This window comes from Hydra vulgaris, chromosome 12 (assembly GCF_038396675.1).
Source record: "Hydra vulgaris chromosome 12, alternate assembly HydraT2T_AEP".
NCBI classification, from domain to species: domain Eukaryota; kingdom Metazoa; phylum Cnidaria; class Hydrozoa; order Anthoathecata; family Hydridae; genus Hydra; species Hydra vulgaris.
Genome location: NC_088931.1, coordinates 30,112,611 through 30,133,177, shown reverse-complemented (window position 1 = coordinate 30,133,177; position 20,567 = coordinate 30,112,611). Strand labels below are relative to the sequence as shown.

The 20,567-nt window shown below is 28.9% G+C and overlaps 1 protein-coding gene across 1 annotated transcript in view; it reads left to right on the top strand.

Moving 5' to 3' along the window:
* The window catches only part of LOC100212698 (gastric triacylglycerol lipase), a 45,227-nt gene that overhangs the window by 5,467 nt on the left and 19,193 nt on the right, over positions 1-20,567 (top strand). Inside the window, exons 2-5 of the mRNA XM_065812869.1 lie at positions 13,406-13,620; positions 13,753-13,845; positions 15,335-15,432; positions 19,600-19,745. Coding sequence (XP_065668941.1) covers positions 13,406-13,620; positions 13,753-13,845; positions 15,335-15,432; positions 19,600-19,745 — 552 coding nt within the window. The remainder of the gene's footprint in view (positions 1-13,405; positions 13,621-13,752; positions 13,846-15,334; positions 15,433-19,599; positions 19,746-20,567) is intronic.

The following is a 20,567-nucleotide window of genomic DNA, read 5'->3' as shown; positions in this document are numbered from 1 at the left end:
TTCTGGAATTTCAGCTAAAGGTAAACATTAACTTTCAACAATTTGAAGTTTATATTATTTTAAAAAATTGTAATCATTTTGATCTTCTACAACTTTTTTGAACGAGTGTTGATTGCCTCTAAAATGATACATTATTCTAAATTTGTAGTCTTGCTTGTTTGTATTGTATTATTGTTCACATTATTTACAATTTACTTAGTTGCTTAGGTTAATTACCTTGTTTGACAAGAAAATAAGTTATTTAATATTGAGTTTTAGTTTGAACAAAAAAAATTAATTATATTATGAGAAAAAGAATTGAATTCTACATAAATTTATTTAAAATAATAAACTTTTTAACTGTTTTTTTTTGATAGGAACCATATTAACAGATAATAGCAATTAGCCTTGCGTTAAAATAATGCGCATTCGCTTGACCTACAATATGGCGTCGGAGTAACAATGTTTACATCGTGACGTCAATCAAACGCCATCTATACAGTAGGGCAGGTCGAGTTACAACTTTTTTTCGATTTCAGTGTTTGGCATTATGGAGATAATTTCTAAACAGTCCAAAAACACATCCTGGAAAATTTTATGAAATTAAAATAGTTTCTTCATGAGCGATTTTAGCTTTGAAGTTGGGTCCTAAGGCTTTCCGCGCAACATTTACTGCGGCATTGTATTATAAATTCAGGACCCAACTAATTTATATATAAAATAAAATAAATAAAAAGCAAAAGGACTGACAGTTACTTAGAAATAAAGAAAAACAAAATAAAGTACTCTAAGTCAAAAAAATATATTTTTTTTCTAAGTTAGATATTCATACTTTAACAAAATTCTTTTGTAAATTCTGGTCCGGATTTTATAAAAAAAACGCAAATTTAAAATGTTGAAAATTTGTTTAATGGTTATATCAGGGGTCTAAAACTGTAATCCTGCGGCTCTTTTTTTAAAATTATTTAATGAATATTTATTTTAACTATTTAATGAAAAACCTCTCAACCTTAAATAGGTTGCCGACGCCTGGGTTATATAATAGAATATTTGTAAAATAGAAAACTATCTTAATTATTTCAGATAAGTTAAATTTATCCAATAAGTTAAATTTTAATAACGATTATTAAAAACCTTTGAAATAACTGTCAAAATTTTAAATTATATAAAAGATTCCATAAAAAAAATTGCATTCAGATCTTTTTATTTATTAAGAACCACGCGAGGTAATGACTAACTCAAAAATTATTATACATTTTTATTAAAGTTTAATTTTACATGTACAAGTAGCAATAAATTAGTTTTTAAATTAACAAAAAATATCATCATATGTCTCACCGTAATAAAGTTTAAACATAAAACTCTTTCTATGCTTTTTGCTTAGAATTTTTGCTAAAATATGCTTATGACGTGCTTCTTTTCGAGAAGCCATGGAAACAAGTTGCACAGATCTCTCAACACTCTATGAATGTGAAGGAAGACCTGGGAGGTCAATTTTTTCTCCAGATAATAACTTTTCTACTATCTCTTCATCAGTAATATCTTGAGTTGTTGCTGGTTCATCTATGTCTTCATCAAAAATGTTTATGAGCTCATACCATATATGAGCATCAATGTTAATTTCTGGAATTTTATTAATTCTGTTTATAACTTGGCCATCTTTTTTACGATTTCTAATATCAAGTAATCTCTGCATTGCTATTGATCTTATATATATTTCCTCTGACTTTAACATTAAGTACAAAATATTCTCAGGAAGTAAGCAAAAAGTATTGAACCTTAAGTTTGCTAAGCAAATATCTTGAACCTAGTTTCCTTGGAGCTTGATTTGGTTAATCATAAAATATATTATTGATGGAGCTTCGTGTAACTTATTGCTCTTTTTATGGAGGAACCATGTAGGAACATAGACTTGGACAATATAGGTTACCAAAATAATTAATTTAGAATCAGGAACTAGTACTCGGACATATAAAGACATCAACCGTATTGCCAATGTTAACCAACGAGAATGATTAAGGGGACCAATTTTCCAACTTGAATATTTAACACTCATATTTCCAGTGGCAATTGCAATGCAATATTCATATAAAAGCCTCTGGTCACTACTTAAATCATCTAAAATTTCTTTTTCTAAAACAATAATTGGAGACTTAATAACACCAAAATTAACTACTAAATTAAGCTCATTATTGATATTTGCCATTTTACCTAAAGGTCCAGCAAAATGGTTTGGTGAATTAGTTACTCCATCAATTTTTTTAAACAAAGATCTAAAGGGAAGCTCATTCTGATGAAGATTGCAGCCTATAGTCTGAAGTTTTCGTCCTAGTTTTTTCTCTAACTCCACAACCATTCCTGCTTTATGACCTGTGTTTGTGGAAGTATTGTCTGCCAAAACTGCTTTTAGAGTGTTTAGAGAATCATACTCTTCAAGAACTTCGTATAGGCACTGAGCTTGCTTTTTTCCTGTTGCTCCAACAAGAGGTAAAACTTTGTGAGTAAGATACTCCCCACTGTAAAGGTTAGGGAGAAGTTCTTTAGTCACAGTCATGTGATGTTCTTTCTCTGTTGATCTCTTTAACACAACCTCACCATCTTCTCTTTTTATTTCTCTTATAACTAAAGTTTCATTATCAATTTTACCATCAACACCAAGGCAAACAAACTCTCTGTTATTTTCAAAGGATTTCAAGTCTGACAATACTTTAACTGACTTTTTTTGTCTGTCTATTTTGGATTTGTCTAAAACTAAACTTGATATAATTGCTGGATCATTAAACAGTCCTGATAGATCGAGCAAAAGAGCATTCCCTAATGCAGCTCCAATCGAACTTCCTATATCGTTTCTGATCAACTCAATAGCAAACTTTGGAAACTTCCAAAGATTGTAAATTCCTGATGGACTTCTTGCAGGCTCCCATATCTAAAAGAAATGTTATAAAGTTAATTAACAAAAAAATTTTATATAAAAAAGTGATATGTTAAAAAAAAGAAAGTAAATTTAAAAAATGTAACAATGAACTAAATTTCGATTTATTCGTTAATTACCTCACTTGAGCTAGAAATAACAGATTCTGAATCAGAATCTGATAATACTATTTCTGGAAGTAAATTAAATGTTTCTTGCTGTAATGATTGTTCCATATTTTTATGTTCAGTTTTATGTTTCTTTAAAGATCCTTTTCTAGACCTTTCACAATCAACTGAGCCAAGTTGAAATGATCCTTTAGGACCTGACTTATCTCTCTGGTTTTTTAAATATAACCTTTCTTCTACAGGAACCTAAATATTATTTGATAATATTGAGAAATTGCATATGAATTTCATAGTATTAAACTTTATCACTCTAGTAATATACTTGTGTTCATTTTATTTAAAAAAAAACTTTTATTTTATTTATCTATTATTAAAAAATAACATAGTACTTTTTTATCTGGACTACATTTGCATAAAATATGAGTATTAGGACAATTATCTTTACTACATTTGATATTTTTATCATTACAAAGTACAACTTTAAGGTCACATGTGCAGGAACTGATATCAAAAAGCCTATCCAATTTTTTATAAGTGTTTTTTTCTGTTAATACTTTGCATTTTCTTCGGTTAATTAACCTGGATATGTTTAGAAGTACTCCAACTTTTTTTTCGACACAATATGTGGACATTAATGGTAGCCGAGTGTTAACTTTTTTCTAAATCATGATTACTTTTTCAGCTATCAGTTTTACAATTACGCTAAAGCAATAACTTGGATAAGTATTGTTAAGAAAATAAAAATCTTGAATAATCTGTCTGTTTGTGGGTGGTTCTGTATTTGCAAGAGGGTTCGGACTTCCACCAAACTTGCTTTTTATGCAATTTCGTGTTTTACGCTTGTTTGAAAACATTATTTTTTGTCCACAAAACTTTCTTTTTCCCACACAATTATAACTTTTGTTTATTTTGCGTAAGTGCGGCAATCTTTAATTTGTATAAAAATGTAAGTGATAAAGATGGCGTTGCAAAAAAATTTTTAATTAAATATACCAATATTTAAAATCATTTTAGCTCAACTTAAACTTCATTGAAACAAAAAAAATTTTACCATGCACATTTTTTTCACCTATTAATCAAATCTCTTTATTACCAAACCCCTGATTCCAAAATCGACCTGCCCTACTATACAGTGAACTCCCGATATCAACTTTAGATAATCTCTTTTCGAAATGCCTTTTAAATGTAAGAAGTAGAAACGTAGCAGTATCAGCATCAATTCTAAAAACAAATGCGAGAGAACTTTAAAAGATTAATATCAAAGGATTTCAAGCGTTTGATGGTTGGCTTGATCGTTTGTAGCGGCGGCGCTAGGCAAATCGTGGACGTCGGCAGAGTTAACTTTGCAAAACCCCTTTATGTAAAAAAAAACAAACTAATAAAAATAAACCTTGATTTGGCCTAATATCTGGGATTGAATTTTTATTGAGTACTATATTTTATAGAAAGTTATAAACACAAGTCAGAGCTGTAGTTGTTATTATAAACACATTTATTTTACACTTAATTCTGATATAGGTATTCACACTTAATTGTTCCTAATATCAAAATATTAGATATCTTGGATTAAAAAATTTAGGAAGAGCATATAAGTTTTATTGTTAATTATCATTTGAATATAATATATATCATATAAATACAATAAATAATATCATATGAATAAAAATGACAATAATTACACGAACAAGCACAAATTAAAAAAGACGAACTTTTCGGCATTTAGCCTCGCTGAATCTTTTTAAAATTGTATCATAACTAACACCCTCCGCTATTTCAACTTTAATAATATAAAGCAGATAGTCTTCCTTGGCTCATCATGCTTCTTAAGTAGATCTAAATCAGTTTTAAATTTGAGAAGCTTCTCTCAGCAGACGCTGTACTTACAGAAATTGTGAGCATGATTCAGATTGTTATGTAAAGATTTAGATATATTTTTTCAAAATTATTTTCTAAAATGTACTGTATAAGTTGTTTTGCATCATTTATATTTTCTAGTTAAGTAGATTTTAAAATTTGCAGTTCTTCATAAAGTTCGAAAGGATCTATGTCGCTATTTTCACTTTCCCGAAGTATTTTACCTAAATTACTACAATATTTGAGCAGGTCCTCTCTTTGAAAAGATTTCAAATAATTGATATCGTCAATAAAATCAAAACGGTCAAAATATTCATTAGGCGCTTTGAATCGACATTCAAACGAGTAACTGAGTCTACAATTATGTTGAAAAAATTTAATTTGTAGTGTGTTTCAGCAGATTGTATAGGTTCATCTATGTGTTCATAACTGAACATTCGTTTTTTTTGTGCTATTCTTTTTTCTTTAAATTGTGACTCAATTTCGTAAGCGCTTTTTTCCACAAACAATCGAACATCTGCAACGCTTTTCTCAAATCCAGTATCATGGAATTCTTGAATCCAAGTACAAAATGAATGTAAAGTATCAACAGCAACTTTTAAGTTTACTAGAATCGATTGTCTTAGTTTACTTATATTATTTACATGTAATAAAATCTCATTCCACACATGTATAGGAACATTAAATTCGAAAGTTAAAATTTCGTTCAAAACTGCTTTGCAGTCGCTTAGAGTTTCCGAATTGTCCGTTTTATTTTTCAAGTCATTCACACATTCGATAACATTATCAAAAAATTATGCAACAGTATAGCTTTTATTGCTCCTATTCTACTCTCCCACTGTGTCTCTGAAAGAGGTTTTAGTGTTAGTTTTAATATAGTTTTTGTAAGTTCCCAACGCTTGCTTGACTTCGAAAAGAGTACTTAGATTAATAAAGCCGAAAAATGTTTTAGCTGTTGTAGAAGAATTAGCTGCATCTATTAAAAGTTAATTCTAGCTATGATATCCCCACGGTGTGAAGAATGCTCTTGGAATAATGTTGAGTGTTTTTGTTCTGACACCTTCAATTATGCCTACCATATTAGCGCCATTATCACATCCCTGTCCTCGACAGTTTTGTATATCCAGACTATTTCTCTCTAGTTCTTGTAATATGGAGTTTGCTAAATACTCTCCTGTAGTTTCCGTAACGGCAATAAAACCAACAAAATGTTCTTCTATCGCTCCAGTTGAGGAATTGCAAAACCTTAATATTATTGACATTTGTTCACTACGACTTGTATCTCTGCAGAGTACTCTGCGTTTTTGCTCGATTGCACCAGAGCTCTGGTGCAATCGAGCAAAAAAGCTGAGTATTTTGCTTGTTCAACTCAGTGTATAAGTTCATCAATAACTGTTTCAGACATCAATGTAATTAATTCATTTTGAATGTCGTGACTCATAATTTTAAGCAATATCCTTTTCATTAATTCGTTGCAAGTGCTCTTTTAGCGTTAGATCATATTTGGATAACAGCTTAAATAAATCTATAAAGTTACCACTGTTTTTGCTATTGCCCAGGTTAAGTAATTCGAGATGACCTCTAAATGCCAGATTGTGTGAGGCTAAAAAGTTTATTATATCAATCTATCTTTCAAACAAATTAAACCAATATTTTCGAGATTTTCAAATCAATCCCTCGTTTTGGCTCATCTATTGTCTTTCCGTTTTTAGTTCTTTTATAAAATTCCATCCATTTAACCATGCACACCATGTGTCCTTGATTTTTATTCATGTCTATGCAATACACGACTCAGATAATTCCAATCACAACATCCTTCTTCCACCACCTGAATCTGTGTATGTGAAAAAAGTCTACAAGGAAAGCCATGAACTTTATCTTTTGACAAGAAGTAAATTAACCATCTGCAGTGTTGAGTTTCGCCGTTAATCAGTTTTCGCGTAAAATGAAATTTAGAAAAATCAGTCCCCATCAAAATATAGAGAAATCTTCCATCAGATTTCTCTATATTTTGATGGGGACTGTTTTGAATTAAGTCATAACTTCGGTTATTGGAAATGTCCATTTTCCCGCATCTACGGTTATAAATGAATCGCTCAAACGAATTGCTTGCTCTTGATTTGCTGAGTCACAAATTTTATCAAAATTTTGCCAAATTTTTATTGCGTTCAAACTCTTGGGTCACAGCTGGTACATTTGACTCTGAAGCTGGTTTTGTTTCAGAAACCAAAGAAACTTGGCCAAGAGATTCATCAGAGGACTCTAAAGCAGTAACAGTTGAAAGGGGTTTCTTAAGAAAATTCATCATACTGGAATTCATAGCTTGGTTTGATTTCTGTTTCATTGTTTCTTTTTCTTTTCGATACACCAGATTCCCAATGCTAAAATAATTGCACTATATTTAATATTTAAATTATAACCTAGTTAGATTATAATAAAAATAAACTTAAATTTGAATTCGAATTCATTTTCATTTCTAAGATTTTATAATCAATTTACTAATAGTTTAACGCGTGTCGCGTGCTGTAATGGAATAAATATGGAATAGAATAAGACAATCGAATTTTTTATAGATCTAGAATCGAATATTAATATTCCTTATAGTTAACGATACGTTGCGCCTCAGAGCCGGTAAACAATAATAAACAAAATTTAAAAATGCTCTTAAATTATCAGAAACAGTTAGAATAAGATTAGTACTTAAAAAATGACATTTATTTAAAGTTGAAGTAGTATAATACCAATGATAAAACCGATAAAAAACATATTTTTGTCCAGCAAAGCAGAATAAGATAATAAAAATATCATCAATTATAATTAAGATACAATATATTTTTTTTACAATATTTTATTTAACTTGCTTTCTTGTCGGTTTTTTTTTTGTGTCCGCGCAAAACAAACACGAGGTCAGCGGTAATAATAAAAGAAATCGTTAAAAAAAGTAATGAAAACAAATAACAAACAACAAACTTTTAGCGTTTTAGTTTAACGTAAATAAACTTTTTTAGCAGACTAAAAAGTAAATAATAAAAAACATATAGAAAAACCTTTTTAAAAACAACATTTTAAAAATGGACTAAAAAGTAAAAAGTAAACTATTTTATGGGACCCAAGCACTTTGTGTACGTACAAAACCAGGCCCGCACAGAGACTTTGTGGTGCCCAGGGTCAATTTTTGGTCGGTACCCCAAAATTTGGATTCCTGGGTATATTGAATTGAACATGAATTTAACTGTTTATGGTCTACTATCGCCTAGACCACCCTAATGTACAACGATAGTCAATACAAAAATATTTATTGTTTTCATTAAATTGCAAGGCGATAGTAGACATAAACATGAATTTAACTGTTTATGTCAACTATCGCCTTGCAATTGTTTTGTTTTTTACAAATTTTTGTGAAATTTTATCTTTACCTAACATTTTCTGAACACGCGCTCCTTTCTGGTCGTTAAGAAAATCTGCATCTTCTCTTCCAGTTTTTATATCTTTTTATATTCTTTTGAATTACATCAAATACCTCCCCTAGCATTCTCGAAAACTGTTCCCTTTTTAAAACTAAATTTGTGCTTAAACGGTTCCTGTGTTTGTTTATTTTTTTTCTCTTCTTTTTCAAATCAACAGTCTTGTCTCTAAAACAAATGTAGAAGAATGCATTAAAACTAATGTAATTTATTATATATATAAAATTATATGACTTTATAATTGTTACTTATATAACACAAATTTGAAATTGGATTAAACTAAAAATTAAAACTACTTACTTTCTTCACCTTTTAAACAACGCATTGTTAACATTTTCGGAGACAACCGCCTATTTCAGCACATTGTGCAGTAAAGAAACCACCAAGAGGACATGAAGCTATACTAACTGAGGAAATGCTTGGATAATCAGCTCTTAGCATAAGATCTCTGTAATGGTAATATTGCAATACAGTTTTTTTAGTTGGCAATTGTGTATTAGGTATTGTTCCAATTCTTTTTCCAACAAGAAAAACTTCACGATAAGATATTTTTTCAAAACTATTGCTTGTCGACATTATTTTTATTTACACTAAGATAAAAATTTTAAAAAAATTACCGATTTTTTTAACTTTACCCTTCCACCCCCTACCTCCCAAATATAAACATCATATATTTAAATGGATATGGCTAACCATTTCCATCATCTTTTGCAATAAAACAAAACATAATCTAAAAATAGATATATCAGTCTACAAAAATAACCCTTAATATATCTTACAAATATTTGTAAGTGAACATGCCCCTTTTATTTTTTACAAAAATAATAAATTTTCTAATTTTCGGACTGCTGGGACCGACCATAGGGGAACCCATGAAAAAAAAAATTACATTTTTTTAATACACATATCAAAAGGAACCAGAAAAATTATAATGGTATTTTTTTTATTGACTTTGGTGTTTTATGCCCCACCCTATTGCACTTAAACATTCTATATTTGAACTTGGTTATATATGACAAAACGAAAACACAAATACAATTTAAATGAATGAAATTATATATTTCATCAATAAAACGTTAATTATGAAGACTGAATCACACTAATTTCACTTTGCGCGCTTTCTTCATTGCAAAAATAGAGATGACATTTTCGCACGATAAAGTCTTAGCAAGGTCGTTTTCAATTGAAATCACCATAAGGTTAGTAAGGCGTTCTTCAGTCATTGTTGATCATAATTTTGATTTGATAAGAGCAAGCTTACTGAAAGAGCGCTCTCCTTCAGCCACTTAAACCGGGATTGTATTAAAAATGCGAAGCAAAATCCAGATTGAAGGAAATATTGACTGAAGACCTTTCTGGTAGATTCTGTTGAGCAACTTGATAGAAGAAAGAGATTCTATTTGTCCCAAAGTATTTGATCGCTTCAGAACATCTATGTGACGGATTTCTTCAATCAACTCCTCTTCTTATACATAATTTATGTAGAGGTTTGCTAGGACTTTGCATTTTACTTTCTGACTAAGTTTTTCTTCATCACTAGAAGGAGACGGAGAACACCATATGAATGAAAACAAATCCGTCGTCTTTTGAGCTGTATCCATTCTGTATCTTATCTTATGGAGCAGCGTGTCAAGAGCAACATTTAATACCTTCACATCAAAACCCTTTGATTCGTCTTCGTGGAAATGGGCTGTTTTCATTGACTCGCCGTGAAATGTTTTCATTTTCCTTGTCCTTTTCTTAACAAAATCATTTTGAAACCCAAACGAAGCTAACCCAGATGCAACTAGTTTCGCTTCTTGGAGGATTTGGGGCCAAGAAGAACGTAGTCGGTCAAGATCATCGATTAGAGTTTTTAAATATTTTGTCTCGTCATCCAAAGAAATGATTTCTGATTGAAGAAGGAGGCAAACATCGTTGACACATAGGAGAGTCTTGAACCAGAAAGAAGCAAGACAATGAATTCAAATGATTGAATCCACTTTTTGAGTGTCTTAACTAAAGTCAGTTGATGGTCTTTTAAATCAATTTCTTCAAGAAGTTTCAAGGACTTCAGTATTTCTTTTGGTTGTTTCGACAATGGTCGGACAGCCTCTATGCGCGCACTCCAACTTGTTTGGGACGTTTGGTGAAGGGACTGGCCAGTTGCCTCAGTCAATATTTTCCAGCGCATGGGGAAATGAAGCTAAATGGAGAGTGACGTCAAGGACGCAGAGTAAAATTTCATACCACTTTAGATGCCTCATTTTTTATTGACTTTTCAAGTTCTGAATCAATCCCAGTTTGATTTTTCAAGGCTTCAAAGGCTGATTTCCAGACAATGTAGCGATTTCTATGTTGAGCATTACACTGGTGACTTTTAATCTTTTCTCCCAGCTTTTGCCAATTATCTTTTATTCCGCCATTCCACATCAAGAGCAAAGATTGAAATCCAGGGCCAAAATTATGTTTTTGTCCAAAAATAGAGCAGGGAAAACAAATGAAAGCTTTAAAGCTTTTTATATATTAATGTTTAATAAAATATATTAATTTAGTGATAATAATAACGCTTTTTTTTTAAATTAAATTTAGAATAATAAATATTTGAAGTCTGTTGTAATAACTCTAATTGTAATAACAGTCTTTTAAATTCTGTTTTAAATTTCTCCAAGGTGTTGTGCTCTTTATGATTATTAAAATTTTTAATAAAATCTTGTATTAAGGGTCGCATGTGCCCCATTTGTCCGTGTGCCTAGGTAAAAAGTACCTAGTGGCCCCCCCTCCGGGCGGCCCTGTACACAACCTGAAATATCCAAGTAAGTCAATGACTAAAAATGTTGGGCAACTAAGTACAACACGTTCCTATTGGCGCCCAGCTTTTCAGTGAATGACTTTAATGGATATTCCAGGTTGTGTACGCGCACAAAGTCCTTGGGTCCCATGAAATAGTTTATTTTTTACTTTTAAGTCCATTTTTAAAATGTTGTTTTTAAAATTTTTATGTATATATATTTTTTAGTATATTTTTGCGATGCTCCTTCAAGCGCGAGGCAGTCGGCAGTCGTCTACGCCTAACACCGCTACTGATTGTTGGAAAAATAGATACAATCTTTCTTTCAAGACGATAGGCGGAGAGGGTAACTCTTGTTCAACTGATATGACCACGTCATGGAAAGAAATAAATCTTACTACAATTTAATCCAGGTATAAACTTGATGAAACTTATAACGCAGATGAATATGGATTATTTTTTCGTAAGCAACCTAATAAGTCACTAAACCTATGTTTGTAATAGGTAAATGAAAATCACTTTGCTGCTTCAAAGGAGTTAAGCACTTAACTTGCAGGTACAGAAATCAAAATAAAAGCTAGATGGATAGCGTACTATTCGAAGAGTGGATACAGGAAATGATATATAAAGTTTACTATGAAATGAAAGTTTATTACAGATCTTTGGCATTACAAAGACTGGTCGTAGCAATCAATAAAAAAAAAGTCTTCTTATTTTTTCAATTTTAGATGCAATCAAAATGCATGCATGGCAAAAAATGAAAACCTTCAACACCGTTAATTTATTTTGCAAAGTCAGAAATTTCGGAAGATCATGCAAATGGGCAGAAATCTGCCTATTCTTCCTATACTTCAAAACTAAGACATTAGTTTTCAAAAAACATTTAGAGTGACATTAGAACATTTTTTAATTTAAATGTATTATTTTTACATTTGATATCAAAACTTTTGATTACTCGAATTGTTTTTACTTATGGGCAAAAGTTCGTGTTATAGAATACCCCGATAACTTGAACATTTGCTAACTAGAACTATTTTCTCAGTCCCTAGGAGGTTGGAGATATATCTAATTGTCACTTTTATTCTCATTACGTTTTACTTTTACGTTTTACATTCTTTTTTGATTTTTTTACTTTATTATCTTATTAACTTGTTTTTTGTTTTGTTATGTATTAATTTTTTTTCTTTTTTCTTCTGCTTAAATTCAAAAACTTTATTAAAAGTCCATTATTTGCGATATCAAAGAAAAAAAAAATTTTAGGGAACACGAGTTCCAAACTCAATGTCCCAAGGCCTCTTGGTTCTCCGTATCCATTTTTTAAAACAAAATTTAAAACTTACGTTTTCTGTTGCTAAAATTTCTATTTCCGTTTATTTTATCATCTCCACGCCTACACGTGGCCGATGGGTCCAAAGCATCACTCGTTTTTATCACATTTAAAGATAATATATTTTTTCTTTTATCCTATTAAAGTTGCTAAAAGAACTTTAATTATTTAAACAATCACCAATTATTAACTACAAAGAATTAAGTTAAAATAGATAAAAAATAAACTAAATTGACAAACCAATTGAAAACTAGAAACTAATGATTAAGAATACATAAAAATTTAAAAATATTTGAATACAATACTGATATAAATCATTAAAAAGAAGATCAGTATTTTAAAGGTGAAAAAATGATCAAAATTGAACAATTTGTTCAAAAGTTATAAAGGTTTTTGTACCAATTTTTTAAAATATGAATTTATTTTTCTTTATTTAAATTGTCTTTGCTTTGTCAATTCTTATCAAAATATAAATATCTTGGTATCAAAAAATAGACGACGACACGGGTTTCGAAATGGAGGGGCACAATCGTCTATTACTAAAAAAGTCCTCTATATCCTCAATTTTTTCTAAAAAAAAAAAGATCCTTTAGCGAAAAAGTGAGGGGGTGGGAGGGTTGGGGCTCGTGCCCCACGGCGTTGTCAGCCCTGGTTGTAAAATGGGCAACAAATTTATGTTAAACTCTAACCACCGGGCGTATTGGGTGGGCAGAGGGAAAACAAACCACCACCTTACCCGTATGAACTTGAACACTTTTCTCAGAAAAAAAGTCTCTTAAAACAATAACAATATAAACATACAAAAATTTTTTTGTATGTTTTGGGCAGCATCCTGCATTTAACTACTTAAAAACTTGCAAAAAGCTAGCATAGAGCTTTTGGTCACTCAGCTAAAAGTCTATTATATTTAAAATATATATTTATCAGTATAACTTTTTCTTAATTTGTTGCTTAAAATATTATTTTTTTAAGCCTGAAATAATTCAATACTATGGTTATCCTTCTGAAGAGCATTATGTTCAAACAGAAGATGGATATATTTTGACTCTTCATCGTATTCCTAAAGGTTTACATAAGCCCAGTAATGGAAAAGTAGTATTTTTGCAACATGGAATTCTTGATTCTTCTGCAACTTTTCTAATGAACCCGCCAGATCAAAGTCTTGGATTTATTTTGGCAGACGCAGGGTTTTAATTTAACCATTTCCTTTATTTGATTATGAAATTATTCATTATAATACTGTCTTTCTTTTATAAGTTTTTAATAAATTTCAAAAAAAAATTTCAAAAAAAAAATTTCAATTTTCGTTTATCCTTTAGATACGATGTTTGGCTTGGCAATAGCAGAGGAAATACTTATTCGTCAGAAAATATCAAGTTTACTACCAAGGATAAAGAGTTTTGGGATTTCAGGTAAAAGCATTCTATTGATTTGTTATTGTCACTCATTTTTTAATCAGTTAATCAGTCTATTAATTGCATTTCTTAGTTTATTACAGCATTTATTTTTTGTTTAAAAAAATTTATTTTTAACAAATTATTAAAGTTTGTAATCAAAGGATCACAAAATTTAGTACTTTGTCCTATTATGTCTTGGTTAGTCTTGGTTAGCATAATGTAGTTTTTAAATACATGCTTATAAAAATGTTAACATTAAGGATATGTATAACCATATAAATAAATTTTTGCTGCTAAAAAAATAGATACAAAAATGAGTCTGAATAATCCACTAATTGTTTTTCAAGTCTATTTGTTGTTTTCATAAAATAAAGAATGAGGTCTTTACATTTTTTAAATATAAATTTATGTTTAATGTTTATGGTTCTACACTTGAGTGGTTTGGATTGGTTTCCATTATGCTATTTTATTTAAATAAGAAATTATAGAAAAGTTGGAGCAAGATTTACCTTTTTGGAATTAGGACTAAGTATTTTTATTTTAATGCTACTTCTAGGGAGGCTATCATCGAACGTTTACTAGGGTTACTCTAACCTAAAGTTAAATTTGGGTTTATATGTCAGTCTTTTTTTTCTAGGTAATTTTTTTTACCACAGCTATTCTAAAAGCAATTTTTTATCTGATAATACAGATATATTAATCATACAAGTTAGCGGGCAAAAATGAAAGAATGTGTATTTTTTAATGCATTTTAATTTACTTTTTAATTCAGTATTTGGCTTTGTTACAATAAATACTCCACTAATTTTAAACTGTAATGGTTTTTTAAATGTTCTATAGAATAACAAATAATATAATTAACAAATCCAGTATTGTTGGCTGGAGCCAACAATACTGGATTTGTTAGATGAAGAACAACTGGATTTGTTAAGTATGATGAGTGTTTGAACAAATCAAACTTTAAGTTGTTTGCTTTACCTTTTGTGAAAATCTTTGTGTAAACATGTTCATTGTCTTGATTAAAAATGATTCTGTAAATTAGATTTTTTTTTTGTCTAATCTGACTGGTTTCAAAGATTACAATAGTTTAAGTTGATTTTATCACCCTTTTCAAGATAGTAGCACAAATAAGAAAAAAATTACTAGGTTTAAATTTGTTCACCCCCAGACTACTCTATGCAATTTTTAGATCACACCTCAAAAGTAAATGTCAAGTATGCACATAGTGAGACAATCACGATTCAAATGTGCATGCCAAGTATTGGGGCAATTCCATTTTTGACATGTGTGTTTATTTAATATCAGTAATATTTGTAAATGGTGTTGAACTAAACTTTTTAGAATATTATATGGTTATTATTTTTTTGGATCAAAATGGTACAGTCAAAATTGAATATAAATACAGATTGTTTAGAATATGAAAGTTATTTATATTTTTTTATTTTTATATTTAAAAAAGCAACTTATGTAATAAAACATCATTTATTATTATTAAAAAATTTAGTTTTGATGAAATGGCCAAGTATGATCTTCCTGCATCAATAAATTATGTGTTGGATACCAGCAATAAATCAGATTTGTATTATATTGGACATTCTCAAGGTTTTTTTTTTAATAATGCATATATGTTATATATATATACAAGCTTTGGCGGAAATAAATAAATGCGCAAACTGAAACAAGTTAATGTAAAATAGGCAAAGTACCTCATCTAGGTAGCTTTTCGCGTGAGCTATTCTTATTTTACCAAAGTTATCAATTTTAAGCATTTTTTTTAAACACAAATGTTATTTCAATGTCATAAGAAATTTTTAAATGCATTTTAAAACACAATGAGTTTATTTAAAATTTATATTAGAATTTATTTAATGACAAAAAGTTTATTATTAAAATATTCAAATGAAAACATTTTTTTAATTTATATGCTAGTTTGACCATTTCCGGGTAAAAGTGGCATGAAATTGTTTATGATGAACACTATAGTCACATTAAAGCCTTTTCAAATATATTAATACATTTTAAAAGTTAAGATAACACAGAAATGGGTTAAGAAGCAATAGATGAAGCAACAGTGGCAAATAATAGGTATGAAGGATGACTCCGCTATCAAAATTTTATAACTTGTCTTTATGCTTGGTGATTTTAATTTAGACCACTTATTATTGGTTGTCTATTAATTTTATTAAGTCATTTAGATCAGTTAAAAAACATCAAAAATATGGGAACATTTTAAAAATTTTCTCAATGAAGAAGCAGTAAAACATGCAAAACAAAGATTTTAAACAGCAATGACTAATGGTGCTATGGTAAACCGCATAAAAACAATTCATGGAATTATGCTAAATAAGTCAAGCCATGAAGATGGTCATAATGGTAAGCCAATGATAAAAACACAAAAAACAATGTTTGATTTTGTAACACATTGGAGCTAACAAGAAGTTGTGACCAAACTAGCTGTAGTCGATGGAATTTCAATAAGAGAAGTTGCAAGATCGATTTTTATATGAGAGTCGATAGCTAAATGTACCAAACATCTGCCAAAAACAAATCCGATGTCCTGGGACTTATTTAAAAAATTTATGAAGAAAAAAGAATCAACTTAGTACAATATTATTTGAAAAGCTGAAGAGTAATAGAAGATTCAGTATTCACTTGACAAGTAGACAAGTATTATTATGAAACACTATGTTAATATCAATTTACACAATGCTAGAGAAAAGAACCATATAATCTTAGATTAGTGAGAATTTTTACATCTTGTTCTGCATCAGACTTAGTTGATCTAGTTAAAACTCATTTAGAAAACTTTTCTAGATTTCTTTTGAGAAAGATATTGTTATGTCAACTTGTGATGGTGCTCCTATGATGAATAACTATGGTAGAGAGATAGAGAGCCTAGCAATTTACTAGTTATGTTTTAACCATGGCATACATTTAGCCGATTGCAACATACTTAATGAAAAAAAAAAATTGAATTGGAACATATACAAAATGATTTATACAGTGATGAAAATAATAATGCAATATTGAATGAAGATAGTGTTGATAGTGATAGAGAAGATTGTTTTAAAGATAACTAAATAAAAAACTAAAATAAAACTAGATAAACTTTTTATTTTTTTATATTTATAGTTAAATATTCAAGAAAACATCAAAAACATATGTAAAATTTTTTTTTTTTATGAAAATGAACAATTAAAAACTTTGCATAACAAGATCAAACTCGGGTGAGGAGAAAGGACATTCTTTAGAGCTCTAACTAGGCATAAAAACTAGATAGAAGCTCCTTAATTGATAAGGTTTAGTGTTTTATAAATGTTCAAGAATATATTAATAAATCTCTTCTTGAGTTAAATAAAATAGATATGCTGGCAGAAGTAAATTTCAACTTTTTATGTAATAAACTTATAATGTTGACAGTGAAAAAAGTAAAACGTTAATAGAAAACTTGGCAAAACATGCGCAAATAAGAATTTAATGAATCTACTGAAAATCATTGAATGATTCATCGCATACTTCAAAACATGAATTACATTTGGCAAATGAAATAATGCAAAGAATTTTTTCAATAGTTTTTTTGAAACAAAAAATAACAGTGAAACTGTCTCTTTTGAAGAAAAAGAAATGACTATGGAAGAAGAACTGGAAAAAGTTATCCAAAACTCAGCATCAAGAGAATCACAAATCAGGGATAACCAATTCCATTTTACCGATTCTAAACGAGTATTTTTTAAGATCAGCATCAAATTCAGATCATGGTTATTGATAAATTGTTGAATGCACATTTATTTCTAAAATTGAATTAAGATTTATAAAAATTAAATTAAAACATTATTTACTGCTTTTGAAGACGAATGTCAATGTCAGATTCACAACACGACTGTCAATAAAGATTGCTAGAACCTTTTTGCTCTGCTTATAAGGGTCATGAACTCCTTCTAGGCACTACAACATTGATGGCGCTCGCTTTAAAAATTTCAAGGTTTTTAGCCTATACCGTTAAGAGTTGGTGGTACTAGAATCTAATTATTAATTTTGATGAGCATTTAAGTCATCAATAAGGACAATATTGGCAGATGAATAAAGAAAAATGGTTGGTTTAATCAGAAGTATTAAAAAGAGTGAAATATTAGAACATTATTAAGAATGAAACAGTTGGAATGGAGGAGAAAAATAATAGACAAGTAGACAAGTATTCTTATTCAATTTTTAAAATATCTGGACAACATTCTGATCTGCTCCAACTTTTTTCCGATCAGTCTTCTTTCTATTATTACCAAAATCTTTAAGTTTTTAATCAACAAAAAGTTCTTATTTCTTATCTTGAGTCTAATAACCTACTCTCTGAAAATCAAAATGGATTTCAATCTTCTTATTCTACAGCTAACTTGCTAACTGCTGTAACTGAAAGATTCTATCATGCATTAGACAGAGGCAGCGAGACAAAGGCCATTGCTCTTGACATATCATAAGGTTCAATAAAGTTTGGCTTACTTGTTTCCATAAGCTTGCTTCTTATAAAGTATCTGGAAAAGTTTTTGACATTATTAAATTATTTCTTTCTAACTGCAATATTAAATTCATATTTGAAGCCAACACTTTTCTTTATTTCCAGAAATATTTGGGGCACCGCAAGGTTCTATCCTTGGTGCTATATCGTTTCTTATCTACATTAATGATCTTCCTGAATATATTAGATCTAAAGTGACTCTTTGAGCTGACGACTCAACTTTTTATTTTTTCAAATAACTACAACTTTTTAAATCATCTGTCAACTCTTTCCTTCAGCACTATTCTTTGTTTTCTAGTAACTCCCATCTTAATAGTGGTTGCTTGCAACCTTGTTGGGAGTGAATTAGTATTAAAAAAAAAAGAAAAAAAAAACTGTATCTAGTCACATTCTTTATTATACTAGTCCTTTTGCGGTATTAGGTATTGTTATTTTATATTAGCTTATTTATCTTTTTTTTTTATGTTATTCACCTCTTCGAGGCCTAGGGGGCCTGCTACTGTTGAGTAGTTACAGCCTCTTAACTTTTTAACTTCTAATCATAAACCTTTGAAGAACAAGTCTGCTGCCCAGAGAAACAGCATTGATATAAAACTACAATAATATAATAAATATTTTTGGCTATGCTAGCTATCATTACACCAGCAAGCATATAGGCTCAATGTCATTTAATTTTATTTATTATTTTACTCAATGCATTTATTTTATTAATTTTAATTATTTTATTTAAAATTCTCAACCCTAAGTTTAAAAAACAGTATTAAAACCGCTGAAACAAGTGGAATAGTTCTAGAAGAATAGGGTAATACAGTTAATTCCTAGTAAGTTAACACTGGTTAACTTTTATTATCTTAAACTATTTTACTTGGTTCCTTGAAATTGTCTAATTGATTACTATTAAAATTCTACGTTTAAGTAGAACCTCAGATTACTGGAACTTTATTAATTCAAACAAATTATTCGTCCCTTTTTAGTAAATTTCTTCGGATAACGTAAAACTATACTATAATAAAACTGTTAAAAATTAAATCATGATAAAACGGTTAAAAAAACAATTATTTTATAGTTTAATGAATTTTTAAATAAAAGACCACTACCTTTTAGATGCCATTTACTAACAAATAATAAAGAAGTCATTGTATTGCTAGACTTTTTCTAGATTAAGTTGATTTTGTTGGTTTTATGATTTTAGAAATTAATTTGATGGTAAAATATTTCTTAGTTTTACTTCTATTTTCACACTCATATTTAACCTTTAGGAACAACTATTGGTTTTATTGCATTTGGCGAGAATTTAAAACTAGCTAGCAAAATTCGATCTTTTATTGCTTTAGCTCCTGTGGCAACTGTTAAATACATTCAAGGAGCTGTTAAAACTATTTCTACCTTTACTACAGAAATTGAGGTAGTTATAATTTATATGTTTGTTTATATATATATATATATATATATATATATATATATATATATATATATATATTAAGCTTTAATATATTTATATATATATATATTAATATATATTAATATATATATATATATATATATATATATATATATATATATATATATATATATATATATATATATATATATACATATATATATATATATATATATATATATATATATATATATATATATATATATATATTAAGCTTTAATATATTTATATATATATATATATTAATATATATTAATATATATATATATATATATATATATATATATATATATATATATATATATATATATATATATATATATATATATATATATATTAAGCTTTAATATATGCAAGAGTTAATATAATGCGAGAAAGCAACCCCAAAAACACCGAAAAAAGGAATGTTTTTGTCAAATTCTTAATAAAATAATTGAAACTAGCTGTTAAAATATAGGTCATGGTAAATCTTTTTCATACCGACCATTTCTATACCTATTCTTTATATGGTCTCTTTTGGTTTTACATTTTAAATTATATATATCAGAAAAACAAGACAAAGACAAAGGTATGTGGTAAAAACAAAATATGTAGTAAAAGAAATGCAGTAAAAGAAAAAAAAAGAGATCAACACAAACTGATAGTTATATTCATTTATTTCATAAAAGTTAAAACTACAAAAACTTCAAAGCCGCATAATGTTTTTAAAAGATATGTGGCTATGAAAATAGCCTTTTTTAAATATTAACCAACCCTTAGTTTTCAGGATAACATAAGGTCTCCATT